This window comes from Pyrus communis, chromosome 6 (genome assembly GCF_041283825.1).
Source record: "Pyrus communis isolate YQ-2024b chromosome 6, ASM4128382v1, whole genome shotgun sequence".
In the NCBI taxonomy this organism is placed as follows: domain Eukaryota; kingdom Viridiplantae; phylum Streptophyta; class Magnoliopsida; order Rosales; family Rosaceae; genus Pyrus; species Pyrus communis.
Window position 1 is genome coordinate 5,075,001 of NC_142570.1, and position 20,168 is coordinate 5,095,168.

At 38.3% G+C, this 20,168-nt stretch overlaps 2 protein-coding genes and 1 pseudogene across 2 annotated transcripts; all 3 read left to right on the forward strand.

Annotated features, from left to right (window-relative positions):
* The window catches only part of LOC148696150 (uncharacterized), a 4,174-nt pseudogene extending 2,772 nt beyond the window's left edge, over positions 1 to 1,402 (forward strand).
* Positions 1,403 to 3,952: 2,550 nt separating this feature from the next.
* On the forward strand, positions 3,953 to 4,708 carry LOC148696151 (secreted RxLR effector protein 161-like). Its single transcript, XM_088696169.1, has 2 exons — positions 3,953 to 4,024; positions 4,178 to 4,708. The coding sequence occupies exons 1-2, from the start codon at positions 3,953 to 3,955 to the stop codon at positions 4,706 to 4,708; spliced, it is 603 nt and encodes a 200-aa protein (XP_088552295.1).
* A 7,223-nt stretch (positions 4,709 to 11,931) lies between these two features.
* LOC137711539 (lysine-specific demethylase REF6-like) lies at positions 11,932 to 19,197 on the forward strand. Its single transcript, XM_068450786.2, has 7 exons — positions 11,932 to 13,067; positions 13,646 to 13,724; positions 14,037 to 14,104; positions 14,213 to 14,363; positions 14,643 to 15,325; positions 15,862 to 16,497; positions 17,005 to 19,197. Exons 1-7 carry the CDS (start codon positions 12,188 to 12,190, stop codon positions 18,909 to 18,911), a joined length of 4,404 nt encoding a protein of 1,467 aa, XP_068306887.2. The 5' UTR covers positions 11,932 to 12,187; the 3' UTR covers positions 18,912 to 19,197.
* Positions 19,198 to 20,168: the final 971 nt, after the last annotated feature.

Genomic DNA, 20,168 nt, shown 5'->3' on the forward strand with positions numbered 1-20,168 from the left:
CAGCACAGTGCAAAGAATGAGAGCTAACATTGAGAGGGAGTGTTGAGAATCAATGTTAGGTAGAATCAATGTTAGGTATGGTTGAGTGGAAAAAAGTAGGTGCAATTAATGGGTTTTGTGTGGTAGCAAATAATCTTAGTTTAATTAAGTGTGTGGTGTAGCTTTCATTTGGTTTGCTATAAATACCCAAGTCCTCAAGCATTGTAAATCATCCAAGGAAAAACAAAGCCTAGAGCTAAATAAGAAAAGCTTTGCTAATTAGTTTTTTTTGTGAGCTTTCTTTAAGAGTGTGCTCTATTTTCTTCTTCTTGGGATCATTAGAGTTATCTTGGATACTCTTCTTATTCAACAAGTTGCCGTTCCGACCACCCCAATAGCTCGGTCCCAATCCGCACCACTTTTCTGCGTGAAAACATTGCAAGGAAGGTTTTCCCGAAGGAAACTATCCAGAATACCAAGGTGTTAAGGAGGACCATTACACGGGAAGAGTCACTGACCGGCTTCGGAAGGAGTTTTTGGAGCCCTAGACAAGTAACCCATATGGGATTTGGAAGGATGCCCTTTAATGTTGAAAAGTATTTGGAGGAGGTGAAAGCCGACAAGTCCAAGATTGCAGCCAATACTTCCACATGAGGTCCTACGGTATGTGAATCATTCGAATTTAAGGCAAGCGGCTGAGCTTCATTGGAAGGCGATGGTGGAGGAAATCTACTTAAAGCAAGGCAAATTCAAAAACTGCTTGGCTGTATGTGAACCTGGCAAGACACGCATAAGGGGGCTCAAGGAGGATGTGTCATCTGCATTGGGAATTTTGGTGGCTGAATTGAGTGAAGAGCCATGGAAAGGAAAAGTGATCAGTTTCAGTAAGTCGCCTGAGCTGCATCGGATACAAGGGGATGATTTTAGGTACAAGTGCGAGTTTGTTAAAAGGATGGACAGCAACAGTGAGTGCAAGTGCGATTTTGTTAAAAGGATGGACAGCAACAGCTCGACTGATATCAAGAAGGTGTTTGATTTGATTCTCGAGGTGGCTGTGAATGAGAATTTGGAGCCGGAGCAGATGATCAAGAAGGTGTTTGTGTTCAGTCACCAAGTCTTTAAAAGGGAGGATTATCCCTATGGTGACTGCTGCTCGAAGACAGATTATAAGGCAATACAAGGGAAGTTTACAGAGAAAGGATATGGAGACGTGGTGCCACAATTAGTGTACTGGAACTTGGCAGATAAATACTTTCATGATGACGGAAGGCCACTACTCCCTTATACACATCCAGGGGTGACGATAGTGTGCGATTTTTCCATAAATTTGCTCACAATTTTCTTGGAAAATGATGGGGAAATTGGCCCGGACCAGGTTATAGAAGCCGCCATATCTGATGAAGAGTACCAGAACTGGCTGTAGTTGACTGATCTACTACATTTTGTAGGGTGATGGTACGAGAGAGGCCTAAACTTTTACAGTATTTTTTTCGTTAACAAAAAATTATGGTGAATTACAATCAGCTTTAACATCAGTAAATTAAATTTCCATGTTCTTTGTTCAGTATTTCTTTCGTTAACAAAAAATTATGGTGAATTACAATCAGCTTTAACATCAGTAAATTAAAAATCCATGTTCTTTGTTTAGCTCAATGAAAAAATTGTGTGTTCTATCATTTGCGAATTGATTGTACGTGTTTATGCTTTGGCAGATTCAATTTTTTATGAACGTCTGGTAGACATAGTAACCTTGTAGGTTCTATAAGACCTCCATGGAACACACAGATGATCAACAGTCACTCTCATGTCTCTTGTCTTCAACCAGTGCAAGTTCAGCGGTTTAACGTGATCATTAATAAATGGTTTTGACCGTAGGTATCGTTGTATTAACTTTCCGTGCATCGGATTCTGTAAATGGAGTTGAACACTTCAATTTTAGTATGCAGACTGAACAAGAATTTGAACCTTCATATAAGTTCTTCAGGACATTAATGTGACTGGTTGAGCTATATCCGCAGAGATGCTAAAAGGGCTCCAAATTCTCTGGTTAAAAAAGGATTCTTATAGCAGATTGTGGTGGTGTTTATTTGGTCGAAAACTGCTTTGGATGTTGTTGTCCTATTTTAGCCTGCATAACAAATACTAAAATTAACGGCTTCCTTTTGCTGGCGAAGTATAGCTGTGGCGAGGAGCTTAATCTTAAAGGGAGAAGATGAACAAGTTGTCACTCTAAAGAATTCACCAAAGAGATAAGAGTTAAGGGATGGGAAGAAAATACTCTTCCCTAAACCAAGTTTTGGTGTAATCAATTGGGATTTTGAGGAATTTTAATGGATTTATAATTCCATGAATTTCGATGTAGTTTAATTAATTTGTAGAAATTCCATGGGAAATTTTGATCTAATTCTCTCGAAATCTCATATGAGATGTGAGATTTGGAAATGCTTAAAATACATTACAAAATCTGATCAATTGTATCAAATTCTTCAATTTTTTAAAATTCTTTAAAATCAATTCCTAATTGAATCATTTTAATAAACTATCTTAAAATCCTCATTGAATACACTTTGAATTTCATAGAGTCACTTAAAGAACAAAAGACTTGATTGCTACACATTTAGGGTTCGATATTCTAAATCTCTTTCCTTTTATTTAGATTGTTGAATGACTCCGGAATTTTGGGAATACAAAATGCCAACTAAGGTATTTATCCATGCGTACTTATAAGGGTATTAAATCAATTAAGGAGTCCTCGGAGATCAAGTGATCACCTTCTATATAAAATAACTAAATAAATATTATCAGAGGATGAGATCAGTGGACATGGCAAATATGCTCTCAGTAAGATCAGTTATGGCTCCTTATGCAACTTTTGTTCGTCCCCCAGAGCTCAAACTATCCAGACACCCTTTCGTCGATCCCGATTTCAAGAAGGCCACAGTCATGAGTCTCATGACAAGGATTAATATGATGAAACCTCTAAATCTAATCCCAGTTATGGGGTTGATTACTAGGAATCAATCAGATTCGATGCAAGTACTCGCGGCCAAGACCTCCGAGCCTCCTCCGTCGATGGAAGTTTTAGTAATGGTAACCCCTTCCTTGACCTATTTCTCCACAAGGACACTGCGGAGGCATGTGGTATGCGTATAGAGGAACTGCTGCCGCTGGCCTGGTCACACAGTCCCTTAACTACGCTCAAGATCATTTGTCGAATAATACAGGACTGGTCCCATGGCAAATATTATAGTGACGAAACATTTTGCACCGTGATGTTTTAGCTCCATCCAAACCACCCCAAAACCCTAGCGAGGCGCAACATGGGGTCTATTGCCCGGTTGTTCGTGAGTTTTTATCAATTTTTCAATCTTCTGAGTGCTCATCTAGTTTTGAAAGAGGAACGCCGGTAGATTATCGAGGAAGTAGCTTGATTATAATGGGAAAACAGGATGACATGGAAGACCAAGATGTAGAAGGCCAAGACTTGAAGCAAAAGGTCGTCCAGAGGTACAGAATGACCCGGATTATCGTTTCTTACACGAGTTTATTTCTGACCTTTTCGCCGAAAGCTTCAAGCCTTGAAGCAATCTAATATCAATGATCTTGATCACGATGAGTACTACTGGACTGAGATAACCGATGCTGCAGTCAGTTGCCTTTCCATGGCCACCAACTCTAGTGACCCGACTCTGCTTCTCGAGAGCATAGCGAAGAAAGTTTTCCCGCGAGAATCATGCCCGGAATACCGAGGTGTACTTAAGGAGGCCAACTACACACAATCGGCTGAGAAAGGAGGTTTTGCTGCCCTTAGACAAGGCATGCAAATCTCAAGGCTGGCCGGTTGAGAAGTATTTAGCGGGGGTGAAAGCTGACAAGTCCAACATTGAGGCCGACGGTTTGCTTCCACATTACATCATAGGCTATTTAAATCACTGGAAATTTCGGGCAAGTGGTTGAGCTTCAGTGGAAGGCAATGGTGGAGGACATTAAACAGCAAGGTGAACTAAATGGAAAGAAGACACTCAACAACTGCTTGGCTCTACCTGTATGTGATGTCGACTACAGGTGTTGGTGGGTTTGACACTTTCGATGTCTGAATTGAATGAAGAGCCATGGAAAGGAAAGTGATCATTTGATATATTTGTTAGCTAAAACAGGTATGTTAGATTGTAAATCTGTTGATACTTCGATTGGGCAGAATCATTGTCTGGGCTTATTTTCGGATCAAGTTCCTACTTATAAGGAACGGTATCAAAGGCTTGTAGGGAGATTAATTTATTTGTCTCACACTCGCCTCGACATTGCTTATGCAGTTAGTGTGGGAAGTCAGTTTATGCACTCACCTAGTGAAGCTCATATAGATGCAGTAATCTGTATTTTGAGGTACTTGAAGATGGCCCCTGGCAGAGGCTTGGTTTTCTCCAAGAATGATCATTTGAATGTCGAAGGGTATACAAATGCTGATTGGGCAGGTTCTATCACTGATCGGCGATCTACATCTGGATACTTTACGTTTGTGGGTGGTAATCTAGTTACTTGGAGAAGCAAGAAACCAAAAAGGGTGGCTAGGTCATGTGCTGAAGTTGAGTTTTGTGGTATGTCTCATGGTGTATGTGAGTTGTCGTGCTTGGAAAAATTATTGAGAGAAGTTGGATTTAAACCCAATGGTGCTATGAAACTCCATTGTGATAACAAAGCTGCTATTGAGATTGCTCATAATCTAGTGTAACATATGATCGAACAAAACATGTGGAGATCGATCAACATTTCATCAAGGAAAAATTGGATACTGGAATTATTATGTTTCTACTTATGGGATCTGAAGATCAACTCGCTGATGTACTTACTAAGGTTGTGTCTAATAGTGTGTTTTCCAACTCGCTTGATAAGTTGGGCATGCGTGACATCTTTGCTCCAACTTGAAGGGGAGTGTTGCGAGTTGTATATTAGTTAATGTGTAAATAGTAGTATGTTTTCCTACATCGAGAAGTGCATATGTAATACCAATTGTAACTCCTATAAATACTCCACTTTAGAGATTAATGAATAGACAAAAAAAATTCAAATATTATCATATATATTTTTGGTATCTACCATATTTAGTTTTACTCATTCTTGATGAAAAGGTCAAGCACTTCGCGAATTAGCATTTGAGAACTTCTACGCACAAAATCTTGATATAACGAGCATGATGATACTCTTTGACAATGAGCATGACCGACTCCAAAGAGGAACTGACAATGAACCAACTAATCTCCATACCAATATGAATTTTGTGCTTAACACTATCAGCGAAGATACCAATTCCAACAAAATAGATCCAAAAGCAACTGATACCACATGAAAATTTTTAAATATTCACGAAGAAAGGTTCACGAAAAGAAACAAAAGGAATTTACAAAACATAGATCAAAGATCCAAATAGATCCACACACCAAACAAGTCCTATAGTGGGGATCAGAAGTGAAAAGAAAAATCTGACCTCCCCCACCAGCAGCCATTCTTAAACTCAACAATAATGAATATCAATACAACTGAGAGATTGACTATTGGCCCCTAGAAAAATTGACATAGGTTTTCACTTTTCAAGTGTTCAATTGAAAAAGATTTACTACTAGAAGAAGCCGGTCTTGTTTTCCATTTCAGCCAAGTCAAAAATGTCAATGGTTATTTTATTGATGACTAGTTTTCATGCACTCTCAACTTACACGTTTTAAATGTATTTATATACTCATAAACCAATTAAAGCGCTAAATCTACGTAATAAAATCAGTCTCTATTGAATTTATATTAAGAATAGAGAAAATAATATTTAATAAACAACTGATTGAATCATATTATTGCTAGTCCATTGTGAGGCTAAACCCACTCCTCCTCCTTAGTGTAGATAATATCGTTTGTTCACAAAAAAAAAAAAAAAAAAAAAAACAATCATTTGACGACTAATTTAATCACATTATTATCCGCATGCGAAAGACCTTTTTTTTATAACTGGCATTACACGCCTCTTAAGATGTTTTGAACATATTTAAAAATAGAGAAAATAATATTTAATGAACAACTGATTGAATCACATTATTACTAGCCTATTGTGAGGTACTAATTATTAAAAAAAAAAAAATTAAAAAAATACTGTTAAAATAACGAAAATACCCCTGCCACATTTGATGCATTATTTTGGGTTGCTTTTGAAGTTTTTTGTTTGATGGGTGTTTTTGTCCAATTCTTTTTGGTGAAGCTTGTGACACCAAAAAACACTGTTCATTGGACCCTTGGCTTTATATACAAAGATACGAATGCTTCTTGCTGCACTTATGTTTTTTCATATGTTCTCGTCTAAATATATGTTTGTTACGTGGTGAATTGATAACAACAGAGCATCTTGCCAAATCAAAAGCCTCATTACATGTTGTGATTGTGGTCGTATAGACATTGGTTCGACACCCATAAATTAAGATTTTGCATTAAATAGTGTGGGAGACTATCCTTTCATTTATAGAAGATTTTCTATATTCGTTTATAGAAGATTTTCTATTTGAGTAAGTGCATGCATCATCAAAGACACAATGGGAGACCCTTATGTAAATGATTCACCTAATTGGTATGAGAAGATATTTTGTGGACGCCGTCATACGACATCAAACATCAGATTCGAGTGGGTAGGATCAAAACAAAGGTGTTTTGTTGATTTTCGGGTAGTGTCGCATGACTTACTAGATCCAAGTGTCCGAAACTCAATTATTTCTTTATTGATGCCATGCTCATTAAGTCGAAAAATAAATGCAAGGAATGATTCATTGTTTGCTCTTCCACTTTCGGTGTCCTTCTGTTTTGTGTGATCACGGTTAAGCTACGTTAACATTTTATATTGTTTTTTTTAGAGATAATAAGATAAAAATGAATAATAATATAAAATGTTGACGTTGGTTTAACCATGACCACACAAACAGGAGGGCACGGGAGGGCACCGGAAGTGGGATGGCAGACAATCCTTGTCCTTGCAGATTATCTCATTGTTTACCATAAGTACGAGAATCAAAATCTACATGAATTCCACAAAATTAGGAATGAGATTCAAGAGCATAATATTTATTTTGTACAAGAAGTATTTAAGTAATCATACTAGTTTTTATTCTGATTACGAATCGTTAGTAAATACATTTTTTTTTTTATAAACGATAGCGTTAATAGGTTGAATTATTAGTTTTTAGGGAGTGTGAGATCGGTTGGAATCAAACTTGCACCATGGTATATATGCATAATTGTTTTCCGCCACTATAGTTGTCATCTGCGTTAGTAAACAATTTATTGAGTTTATTTTCTTTTTTTTTAATTTTGATTCATGATAGTTAGTAGTCACCTTAACAAGAATAATTCTTTCTAATTTATGTTCACCCTGAATTCTTCATAATCCAATTCATGCTCATTCACATTCTAAGTACTTAAACATGTCCATTTAAAAGTCGAATATTGTGTTGTATAATTTCTTTAATATAAAAAACTATTTCATTCTCCTTTTTATGACGTGATATAAGTGCATTTTTTTGTCAAAGACTCAAAATAATATATTTGCATACGTTACAGTATCATGCGACCTACCGTTATAGCAATGCAATCCAATGAGATATGGACACGTGGCCCACAGCCAAACGGAACCTGGATTTGAAGCCTCCTGTGCAAGCTGCGATGCAAACAAATTAACTTGTAATTAACGGAATAAATTTTTCTTTGACAAAAAAAAAAAGAAAAAAGAAAAACGGAATAAATTTTGAAAAAGTTTCATTCCCATTTCGTTTTAGGGTGCTGTGGAATATAGAAATGTTCGAATATTTTTGAAAGTTTATATCTAAATATATAAAGGAAGAAAACAAAAATAGTGAAGCTTTTATGATACCAAAACTACCCTACTCCCTTTATAATTTTAAAACCAAATTTACAAAAAAACGGCATGATGAGACTGTATGTTGTTACGTTCATTATTTTCTAATATATATTTTAATAAAAAACAATAATACCTAAAATAAGGAAAAAAAATTAGGCTAGTTTTACGAATAACAATTTATTTATTTTTCATATAAATACATGGACAATTTGGAAATAACAATTAATGCAACTTTTTATTTATTTTTTATTTTTTATATAACAAATAAAATCATGAACAAGAAGATGTATCATTTTAGGCAAGTTATTAATGTGAATGCGCCTGTATTTGCAACAAAAAGATGGGTTTTAATTACAACTTGTAACCTAATCTAAAGTGTTTGTAGCCCGAACTAGGATAACATGTTATTGTTTGATTTTGGCAATCTTTTAGAATGATTTTTTAGAGAAGACGTAAAAGTCAAATAGGTCAGACCACCAAACTACAAACATTAGAAATAGTGGCGTTGAGAGCATAAGTCCGCTGGCAGAGCCTTGCTCTAACATTTTGTTTGTAAATTATTAATTAAGCTCTTTTTTTTTTAGTATATCAATATTTTTACACTAGAGAGAGGAGGAGTTTAACTAAGTCACATAATGTGCAACCTAATTTGGTAACGAATTCATCGTCAACGAGATTTAAACCTAAGACCTCTCACTTCTAAGTGAAGATGAATACCACCAGACCGTAGTACTGAGTGACAACTTATGTTAAGCTTTTAAGTGCTCATGAGCTCTTTAAGGTTCCTTCTGTTACTTAAATTTTTGACTCTGTGCTTGTATACAAAATATAAATTCAAATGAACAAACGAAGAGACTGACTATAATAATGCAAGTGAAAAAGTTCATGTAATTTCTTACCCAATAATGGACAATCTATCAACCTTCCAAAATTTGTACTCCAATAGACAAGAAATTTTTCACTGTAATGAGAATACGCCCAAGTATACAAAGTGTTATAATACTATTGGTGGTAAATTTTTTTATTCACATTTCCATTTTTGTATTATTACACTTAGTGTATGGGCTATGTACATGGCACACTGAAAAATTTCTCCCATTAACCATGGGTTGGATGGATATTTACCACTTTCTCAGTTTTGTAGGTAACAAAAGGATGAAGATGAATGCGAAGAATATATGAAACCGTTCTCGAACCATCACACGGTTCCAATGACACATTCCAACTGGAGTCGAGGCATGCTGGCTATCACCTGAAGGTGATGTAACCAAAAGTGTAAGTGATGTAAGAAAAATGTGGATAAATTAAAACCAAAAATAGAACTTATTTAAACTACTCAAGTGAGTTTGTAGTAGAGGGTAGAACCCATAAACTACAAATGTTCAGAGCATAGATAACATAAGGGTAAAGCAGTCAAACTAGAGAAACACTTATTACACAACTGGGAATAAGTTCCTATGTTAAAATGGAGATATGTTAGAATCGCTATCAAATCCTTGCACACCACAGAGTGATTCAGCTATCTAGGACCTGGATGAGCGAAAAACAGAAGGGTGAGTGGGCACAAAAATCAAGATTTGTAAAATCCATTTATTTTCTGAACATACTAACCCTTCCTGTAAAACATGTATAGTTTCCATAAAATCATATTACGTATAAGTATGAAATCAAATGCATGCTAACAGTAAAACCAGAAGTATGCCATAACTCAATGTCTCATCCACAATATAAATATAATTATGTGTTCAATAATCTATACTAGCACGCATGTCTGAGTCACCTAATGTGGCTTGTACGACTGCACCTATTGCTCATCAGTCTATGCTAGCACACAAGTTAGAGTCGTCTAATGTGACCTGTACGACATGGCTAGGTGTAATAATATACGCTATAGTGCTACGATCACGTGAAGACTAGAGTTATGTGCGGTCACCTACGAGTCGGAGTCGCCTAATGCGACATGTACGACAGGGCTAACACCTACTTGGATCCAAGGTGAGCGTGCCGTGCGGGAGGTGAACATACACGTGAATGACTGGCCCTAACCCGAGATGGGAGCACTAACACCGGGGTGCAACAATGATGAGCACTACATGAATATATGCATGCCATAATGATTCAATGATTGCAATCAACACAATAAACTTACCTGAACTTATTTCCGCGTCTTGTAGAATTTCTTTAGCATTTCACAACAGTACAATATTTATGAGCAGGTAAAATGCCTATGAATATGCCATGACGATATAAATCTCAACCACATAACAACATTTTAAACTTAAGTAAATCGTGGGATAATATGCATAAATCAATTTAAAAGTATTTGTGGAAACTATAAAGTTTATATATATATATATATATATATATAAAATAAAAATGCCCACTCAACGGTATGTTGATGGATTGTAGTCCCCTAGTCTTGCTTGTCCAGGTACGTCCTCAAGGTAAGTTTCCCCTATATGCGAAACAACTAATAATAATTACTTAACTAACACATAAACGAAAAAACTAGGAAAAACTCCCCATAATTTGCTCAAACGAAAGGTTTGAATATATGAAAATGTTCAACTCGAAGTCACGGACCCACACGTATCAACCACTTGCCGGCCGGAGGTTGGACACGCTGTCACGCACCGCCCAACCCACGACCACACGCACTTGGCAGAATCTGACATAAGATAGGAATATTTCGTCAGAGTTGACAAAATATTCCGTTAAACAGTTAACGGAACCTGACGCCGTTAGAATATTTCGTAAAGTTTGATGGAATATTCGTCGTCTTCTCCGATGGGTCACCGTTGGCCATCGTCTGGTTTCACCAGAATCTGGAAAAAGTGGCCGGTTTCTGGGGAAAAATTCAAACTTGCATAACTTACTAAATTCTTAACCATTTTTGACCAACTTTATATGGAAATGAAGATCTTGAGGAGATGAACAAGGTTATAACTTTTGGGAGTCAAAAAATGGACGAGAAATGGCTTGAAAATGGTTCAAAAGTCTCGGCCTAAAACTCAACTCCTCAAACTCGCTTGTTCCGATATTAGTGCTTCTTCAAACCTTGACTAAAGGCCCCAAGGAGTTGAATGGAAGCTCCTACAACCTTCAAAACGTCGTGATTTGACCGAGATCATGTTGGAGTAAACTCGTCCAAGTCGAATCTTCCGAGTTGCTCTGCGTTGACCATTCAAAACTTAACTATTCAAGAATCGGTTGGTATGATTGTGTTCGTGAGTTCGAGAGGAACACGATGGTGCTAGTTGGAGGTTCGATCTATGAGTTTTGATACGCGTTCTTGGTGATCACAGAGAAGATAGAGTTACGGTGAGGAAGAAAAAAAGGAGATGAAAGAGAGAGCGATGCCGAATTCTGATTGGACAGAGAGGAGGGAAATTTGATTGGGGGAGAGATTTGGGGAAAAAAGCTGATTGGTTGGTGAAAGTGAGTAAGGCATGGGTCCAATTTTAAAGAAGAAAAAGGATAGGGCTTGTAGAAAAGTAATAAGATGAAATCTATCCAAAATAGTGTTTCTAACACTGATGAATTAACACGCATTCGTGTACAATTCTACCCGTCATTTACGTACTTTAACGTAACGTAACTTTTTTCGTTGCGAATCCGATTCGGGTCTAATTCGCGCTCACGCGATCGTAACAACGAATACTAATTAATTACAATAGCGAGAAAAATAATTTAAAGCTGCCTAAACACGTCCACGTCACTTTGCCAACCTGAGCATAAATATCAATTTACACGCTTGAGAAGAAATTACATAGAAAATTAAGGACGAGTCGTCACATCCAATCCAACCACTCATGATAGGGTAAGAATGAAATGTAAATGCAAAAAAGCGATTCTATTTTCTTTTCAAATTATCCAAACAAAAAATTCACAAAGGTCATCCTAGAAATTACCAAAAACTAAAGAAATTTGTTATTTTGACTCCAAGAGACCAATTCTCAAACTAAAAACCAAAAAGAAAATTTTAAAAAATTGGTACAAATGTAAAAAGATTGAGAAACAATGTCATTTGGGAAAGTGGGTACCAACCCAGAATACAACACCACTCACACGTCTCCCTCACACACTACTCACAGTCCTCAGTTGCCTCTTACCCTGCCCCAAATTTTCACTATTTTTTCTTCTCATTTCTCTCCTCTGTCGAATAATATAGAAAAACAGAGGAAAATACCAAGAAAAACAACCAAATGAAGCACCGAAGAATCTGAACTCCTTTTCCTTCCGCTTCCCAATTCCCTACCCGAAATGGGGTTTTGAATCAAACCCAAATCTCAGAAATTCACACGGATTGCTTGGTTGCTTGTTTCAATGGCGGCTTCTTCTGGGTTGGTTGCAGAGGCGAACCCGGAAGTGTTTCCATGGCTCAAAACCCTACCCGTAGCTCCCGAGTACCACCCCACTTGGGCGGAGTTCCAAGATCCGATTGCCTACATTTTTAAAATCGAGAAGGAGGCTTCCCAGTACGGAATCTGCAAAATCGTGCCGCCGGTGCCGCCTTCCTCAAAGAAGACCACAATTGGGAACTTGAACCGGTCACTGGCTGCTCGGGCGGGGGTTTTGGGTTCTTCGGGCCCGAAATCCCAGCCCACATTCACTACCCGGCAGCAGCAGATCGGGTTCTGTCCTCGGAGGCCACGGCCCGTGCACCGACCCGTGTGGCAGAGTGGCGAGCACTACACTTTCCAGGAATTTGAAGCGAAGGCTAAGAGCTTTGAGAAGAGTTACTTGAGAAAATGTAGCAAGAAGGGAGGGCTTTCGCCGCTGGAAATTGAAACCCTTTACTGGAAGGCGACTGTGGATAAACCCTTTTCGGTGGAGTATGCGAATGACATGCCCGGTTCAGCTTTTGTGCCAGTGAGTGCGAGGAAAAGTAGTAGTACTAGTAAAGATGCAGGGGACAATGTGACTCTTGGTGATACTGCTTGGAATATGAGGGGGGTGTCGAGGTCAAAAGGGTCGTTATTGAGGTTTATGAAGGAGGAGATTCCGGGGGTTACTTCGCCGATGGTGTATATAGCTATGTTGTTCAGCTGGTTTGCTTGGCATGTGGAGGACCATGACTTGCACAGCTTGAATTATCTGCATATGGGAGCAGGGAAGACGTGGTATGGTGTGCCGAGGGACGCTGCGGTTGCATTCGAGGAGGTTGTTAGGGTACAGGGCTATGCGGGAGAGATCAATCCTCTTGGTGAGTTCAGGGCAATGTTGAATATTTACAGGACTGAAACAGTGGACTGTGAAACTGGCTGATCCTCTGTTTCTAATTGTGTTTTGTTTTGTTTGAACTTTTTTCTGAAACTTTCATTACACTGTTTGTTTGATGTTGTTATGAAATGGTGCTGAATCTATGGGATGTTGTTCATTTAAGTTGCCTTTGTTAGGAAGTAAAGAGTGGGAAGTATTACTTGTTAAAATGGATGACTTTTACGCCGACAAGAGTGCATTCTTAGTTAGGGTTTGTGGTCTGTTATGTCTGAACTGACCTTTCGACTTGCAAGTACAGTATCAGGATATTAATTAAGGATTGCTAGAAAACTAAGAGTGGTTGATTTTGAGTATTTCTTTTGAAATTTGATGCACAGTTTTGAGAGTCAATGCTGCCCTCGTTCTGCATTCCTTTTTACAAATTTGCAGTGTTTGTTCTTACTTCATTTTCTTTGTACACTAAGAATTGCAATGTAAAGCCGTGACTTGTCATTGTAGACTTGGATTGGGTTTGGATACGCTTTGAGCGACTAACCCTTATTAGAATATGTCTTCCATCAGTTACCTTTTCAACCCTTGGCGAGAAGACGACTGTGATGGCGCCTGAAGTATTTGTCAGTTCAGGAGTTCCATGCTGCAGGTAACTCTTTCATCGTTGTTTTGTCTACTTCTGAATGTCCTCTTGTTGCCTTTAATGCCAGTGATGCTATCGGTTATGCTTTGATTTAATTTTTGAAAGAATCATCAACGTGAACCTGTTTGATTTATGCCAACTCATATTTACCTTTGCTGTTTGATATAAGAATAGGAATTTTTTCTTCCCTGGAAAGTTATGTATGCAAATTGCCAAGTTGTTCTTCGTAGAAGTCGCCTGTAGCATTCCTAGAGTACCTCGGTGTTGTGGTGTCAATGCTTCCATGTATCTCTTACATCTTTAATTTGTTTTAATCAGGCTTGTGCAAAATGCTGGGGACTTTGTTGTGACTTTCCCAAGAGCGTATCACACTGGATTCAGTCATGGTGAGAGAGCAGTAGTCTTTAATTTATTAGAATTAAGTAATCATTGTTCTTATCTTTGTTTTTATATAAATGAAGATAACTGTATCATTTGTTTGAAATTTTACGTAGGATTTAATTTTGCGGAGGCAGCTAACATTGCAACTCCTGAGTGGTTGAGGGTTGCAAAAGATGCTGCTATTCGACGAGCTTCAATCAATTATCCTCCAATGGTGTCTCATTTTCAGTTACTTTATGATCTTGCTTTAGCATTGTGTTCAAGGTTTGTCCATGACCTTTATGACATCCCTTCTACCTAATTACATAATTATATAGTCAGACACACACACACACACACACATTAGTTGACCAATTTATTGAGTTTGAAAATAGGGATTTCAATATTTCAGGAAAAAGCACGTTTAAGAATATAAATTGGTTGAAAAACATGCCACAAAGTTTTTATAATTTATTAAATGAACTTAGATGTGTTGTAGATTCAAAAGATAAACCGGGTGGTTAAGTGTATAGATCCCTCAATTATCTAATGCTCTCCTTGCAGAATGCCTGCGCGCATAAGTTCTGAACCACGGAGTTCTCGACTGAAAGATAAGAGAAAGGGTGAAGGAGACATAGTAGTTAAAGAGTTATTTGTACAGGATGTCATTCAGAATAATGACCTGCTTCATGTTCTTGGAAAGGGGTCACCAATTGTCCTTCTACCCCAAAGTTCTTCAGACCTTTCTGTTTGTTCAAAATTACGTGTTGGTTCACAGTCAAGAGTAAACCCTGGCTTTTCGCCGGGCTCATACGATCTGAAGGAAGAAATGAAATCCTCAGGTTCAGTTTCTGATGGTCTCATGATAGAAGGGCAGCAGGTTAAAGGTTTCTATTCCGTGAGAGGAAAACTTGCATCTCTAAGTGAAAGTAATAGTCTTCACTCTTTAAGTGGATGTAACAATGTATGCGGCCTGCATTTAAAGAGGTCGAACTTGAGCTGTGAAAGAGAAAGTCATGTCGAAGGGGAGGGGTTGTCAGATCAGAGACTGTTTTCTTGTGTTACATGTGGAATTTTGAGCTTTGCTTGTGTTGCTATTATTCAACCAACAGAAGAAGCAGCCAGATATCTTATGTCGGCAGATTGTAGCTTTTTCAATGATTGGGTTGTTGGATCTGGATTGGGTAGTAAGGCATTCTCGGGTGTAACTGGGGATCCAGTTACTTCAAATAATGCTCCTTGCACAGGTTGGTTCCATTTGGATATTCTTCTTTTGTTGATCGTCTAAAATATGACCTGAAAGTAGGGCACAATTCACTTAAGTAATCATTTTTATTGTACCTACTGTTCCATGTGAACTAAGGCAAGCTTATCCGTAAGTTGTAGTTTTCAATAAATTTCTGTTAGTAGAAAATTAGTGTTGATTCACAGTTAAGAGTAAAGCCTGGCTTTTCCAATGGTTTATGCAATCTCTGGGATGAAATGCCCAACTTACATTTGTTACGGTACACAACTAGGCACCCCTTATTTATCCTTTCCCCCATAACTCTTCGAAAGATGCACCAACTATTATACTCTTAAGTTGAATTACACTAAGGCAGCCATATTTGTTATGTTGTATCTATATCTGAGTACAATCAGTGTTGTTCGAGTTTCTGTATACACTTGACCTGCATATTATTCTGTCTCCTCTGGAGATGTCTTTCTGTATATAATGGTTCTACTTTGCCTTTTAATAGAATTCTATGTGTTGAATGTTAATTTGTTTATTTGTCAAAAACAGGATTGGAGGAAAACAATGCCCCTAATGGTTTATATGATGTGCCTGTTCACTCTGGTAATTATCAAATCCAGGTGGTTGATAAAAGAAATGAAGTGGTTTCAAATACTGAAATGCCGAGAGAGACTTCAGCTCTTGGTCTATTAGCTTTGAATTATGGAAATTCATCTGACTTGGAGGAAGATCAGGTTGAAATAGATGCTCCTGTCTGTTCTGATGAACCGAAGGTGACAAACTGTTCTTTGGAAAGTAGATATAGAGACCAAAGTGCTAGTCTTCCTTATGGTGGTACAAGTGGGGTTCACAGTCCCTCGTCAGCAGGATCTGATTGTGAGAAAGAACTTCGTCTCCAAAATTTTGATCACTATGCTACAGATGGACGTAAAATAGCAAATTTCAAGGATACCAGCCATCAAGACATTGACAGCTCTGCTGATTTCAGAACTAATAATTATGCTTCCACAGCAACAGGTTTTGGTAAGGCTATCGTACCAATACAGAAAACAAACACGTCATGTCATCCAGGATGCGATGAAGACTCTTCTAGAATGCATGTCTTCTGCCTTGAGCATGCTGTAGAGGTTCAGCAGCAGCTTCGTTCAATTGGAGGTGTCCATATTTTACTCCTTTGTCATCCAGGTGCGCTGTTGCCCTAGAAAGTTTGTATAATAATAGTTTTCTTCGCTTATTTCTTTTATTTACTGTTCACCTCGGTTCTGTGCACTTTGACCTGTTTAGCAAATTCCGTTAAACACAAATATATACGAGATGGGTAGAGTTACTTTTCTAATTTATACTGTTATCAGGTTATCAGCAACTAACGAAAATGTTTTGTTAAGTACTGTATCACTGATGTGTCAAGATGGTACTGACTTCATATTCATATGTTGGCCACTATGAATCCATACTACTTCCTTTGCTTGGTGGAATTTGTTTTACGAAAAAATAGAACTGCCATGGAAAGGAAACTTAGATACATGCTATTTACAGTCTTGTTTACACCAAGAAGTTCTTCGGCTGGCTTGTTTTATTTACTTGTCTGGAACATTTCAAACTTTTAAGTAGCCAACCATTTTTATGGCTATGGCTATGGGGAGGCATTTGTCCTCTAATCATCTCTCTGATTATCAATAAAAACATTTGCAGACTACCCAAGGATAGAGGAGGAAGCCAAATCAATGGCAGAAGAGCTGGGAATAAGTTATCTCTGGAATGATATGGCATTCATGAATGCCACCAAGGAAGATGAGACGAGGATTCAGTTAGCTCTGGATAGCGAGGATGCCATTGCTGGGAACGGGGACTGGGCTGTAAAGTTGGGGATCAATCTCTTCTACAGTGCCAGCCTTAGCCGCTCTCATCTTTATAGTAAGCAGATGCCATACAATTCTGTTATATACAAAGCATTTGGCCGGAGCTCTCCTGCTAGTTCACCAACAAGAATTGATGTCTATGGGAGGAGAGGTGGCAAGCCAAAAAAGGTAGTGGCAGGGAAATGGTGTGGTAAAGTATGGATGTCGAATCAAGTTCATTCTTTTCTAGTAAAAAGGGACCCTGAGGAAGAAGTAGAAGTAGCAGAAGATGAAGAAGAGCGGTCCTTCCGTGCTTGGGCAATGCCAGAAGAGGATGATGAGGTAAAATCAGAAATCACACGCAGAACTGAGAAGACAGTTAAGAAGTATGCTAGGAAGAGGAAAATGGCTGCAGATACTCGGACAGCCAAGAAAGCCAAATGTTTTGAGAAAGAGGATGCAGTTTCAGATTATTCATTAGATGACAACTCTCATCAGCTGCAAAGGAGGCTTCCTAAGAGCAAGCAAGCCAAATATATTGAGAGAGGTCGAACCAAGAAAGCCAAGTGTATTGAGACACATGATGCATTTTCAGATGATTCAATGCAAGAGGATGATTCTCATCAGCAAAATGGGAGGATTCTTCACAGTGAGCAAGTTGAGTATATTGGGAGAAGTGATGTTTCAGATGATTCTGTGGGAATTGATTCTCATCAGCAGCATAGGAGGACTGCTAAAAGTAAGCAATTCAAACCAGTGGAAACAGATGTGGTTTCAGATGATTCGTTTGAGGGTAGTTCTCATCAGCAGCGGAGGGTCCTTAGAAGCAAGACAACTAAATGCACTGGGAGAGAAAATTTGATTTCGGAGGATGTTCGCGGGTTTAGTTCTCATCAGCAACGAAGGAGCATTTCTAGAAGCAAGCAGGCCAGAGCCAGATTCATGGAGAGAGAAGATACCTCTCTGGATGAAACACCGGAAGATAATTCTCAGCAGCATAAGAGAAATCTTCGAAACAAGCAAACCAAACCAGAGACCCGTGGGAAAATGAGACAAGAAACCTCTCGCCAAGTGAAACAAGGAACTGCTCCTCTTGCGAAACAAGGTACTCGCACTCTGAGAAATCAACAAACCCCTCAGCAAACGAAGAAGCAGACACCTAGGCTCCGAAATAATCAATCTGAGCAGAATAATCAGTCTGAGCAGAACAGCTTTGATTTATATGCTGAAGATGAGACAGAAGGTGGGCCTAGCACACGCCTTAGAAAAAGAGCTCCTAAGCCCTCAAAAGTCCCTGGAACCAAATCAAAAGAGCAGCAACAAACCGCTAGGAAAAAGGCAAAGAATGCTTCAGCAGGGAAGACTCAGGCTGGCCGAAATGAAACAAAGAGGGAAGAGGATGGAGAATTCGTGTGTGATCTTGAGGGGTGTACCATGAGTTTTGCCTCGAAGCATGAGCTTTCCCTCCACAAAAGAAACATATGTCCAGTCAAGGGGTGCGGAAAGAAATTCTTCTCGCACAAGTATCTGGTGCAACATCGCCGAGTTCACACAGATGATCGTCCCCTTCGGTGTCCTTGGAAGGGTTGCAAGATGACATTCAAGTGGGCATGGTCTCGCACTGAGCACATTAGAGTTCACACAGGTGCTCGTCCCTATGTATGCGCTGAACCAGGGTGTGCACAGACCTTCCGATTTGTGTCAGATTTCAGCCGTCATAAACGCAAGACCGGGCATTCGGCGAAGAAGAGTAAGAAGTGACTTGATGATGGAAAACAGATGTAATGATGTAACTTGACTAGTGAATCTGTTGTTTCAATTGACAAATTAGGGTTGGTAGGAGAGAAGGATAGGGCTAGGGTTTCCAGTGTAATTGCAATTCAGAGTAACCATTGATTCTGATTTCCCTTGGGCCTTCATTTGGCCCATCCATTTGCTTCAACAAAGACGCTTGGAGATTAAGCACATCTTCTCTGAAGAGGTTCACATGCTAATCCTGTTTTAGTTGAATTTTCAAATGCTAATGTCATTCATTTGGATCTTGTTAGACTTGCCTCTTTGCAGTTACTGCCCATGAATAACATGTTCAGTATGTTAATGCCCGCATGTATTTCCGAATAATTGAACATGACATGTTACGTTGTTAGACTTCTGGTGCAATTCCATGTTACGTTGTTAGACTACTAGATATAAATCATGGTATGTTTCATGATTCCTTGTTAGACCGATCCATGGTTCGTGGATATAACACGCATGCTACTCTGTACTAGTAGTTCAGCTGCTGTGTTTCCCTTCTTTCAGTTGTAGGTGGGTGTATGATCGATTACTGACAGTATATCTAAGTGGGCTCAACAGTGCATCTACGGTCAACAATTTTGTTCAGCCGCACTCATTTGCACGATTGACTGATTGTTGATCTAAATGTAAGTACGTTCTTTACAATGCATATACGAACATCAATTGATCACCCGCACACGATTGCAGTTGGCGGGTGGAAAAAATCTTTTCATAAATTGTCTGTGTAGGACAAACCAAAACAGATCATTTCATTTCATGTCAATTGAAGAATCTTATCTCATGCGACATGTGATATTGAATCATCTATTGATAACGAGACGTTTACCGTGGATAACAGTCTAATCCCCTGATAAACGACATGTCGGGTCGGCCAGCATATGAACAAAAAGCCAAAAATTAAAATAAAATAAATAAAGGAAAAAAAAACGTATTACTTAATGTATTGTACACTCTCACACACCTTAAACAATAACGTACCATTCATTGCATTTGGGTGTTCCCACCCACCAACAAAAAACCGTTTTTATTGAAAATTTTGTCGATGTATTCAGAATACAGTTACATCTTTACTAATTAATAAAACATTTATTGTTAATTAAAATTTTATGAAATTACCAGTTTAACTCTTTAATTAAAATAGAATATGAATAAGAAATATAGGGCAGAAATGTAATTTCACAAAACCAAATTTTGCTATTTTTTTTTTCAAAGCATCATCTA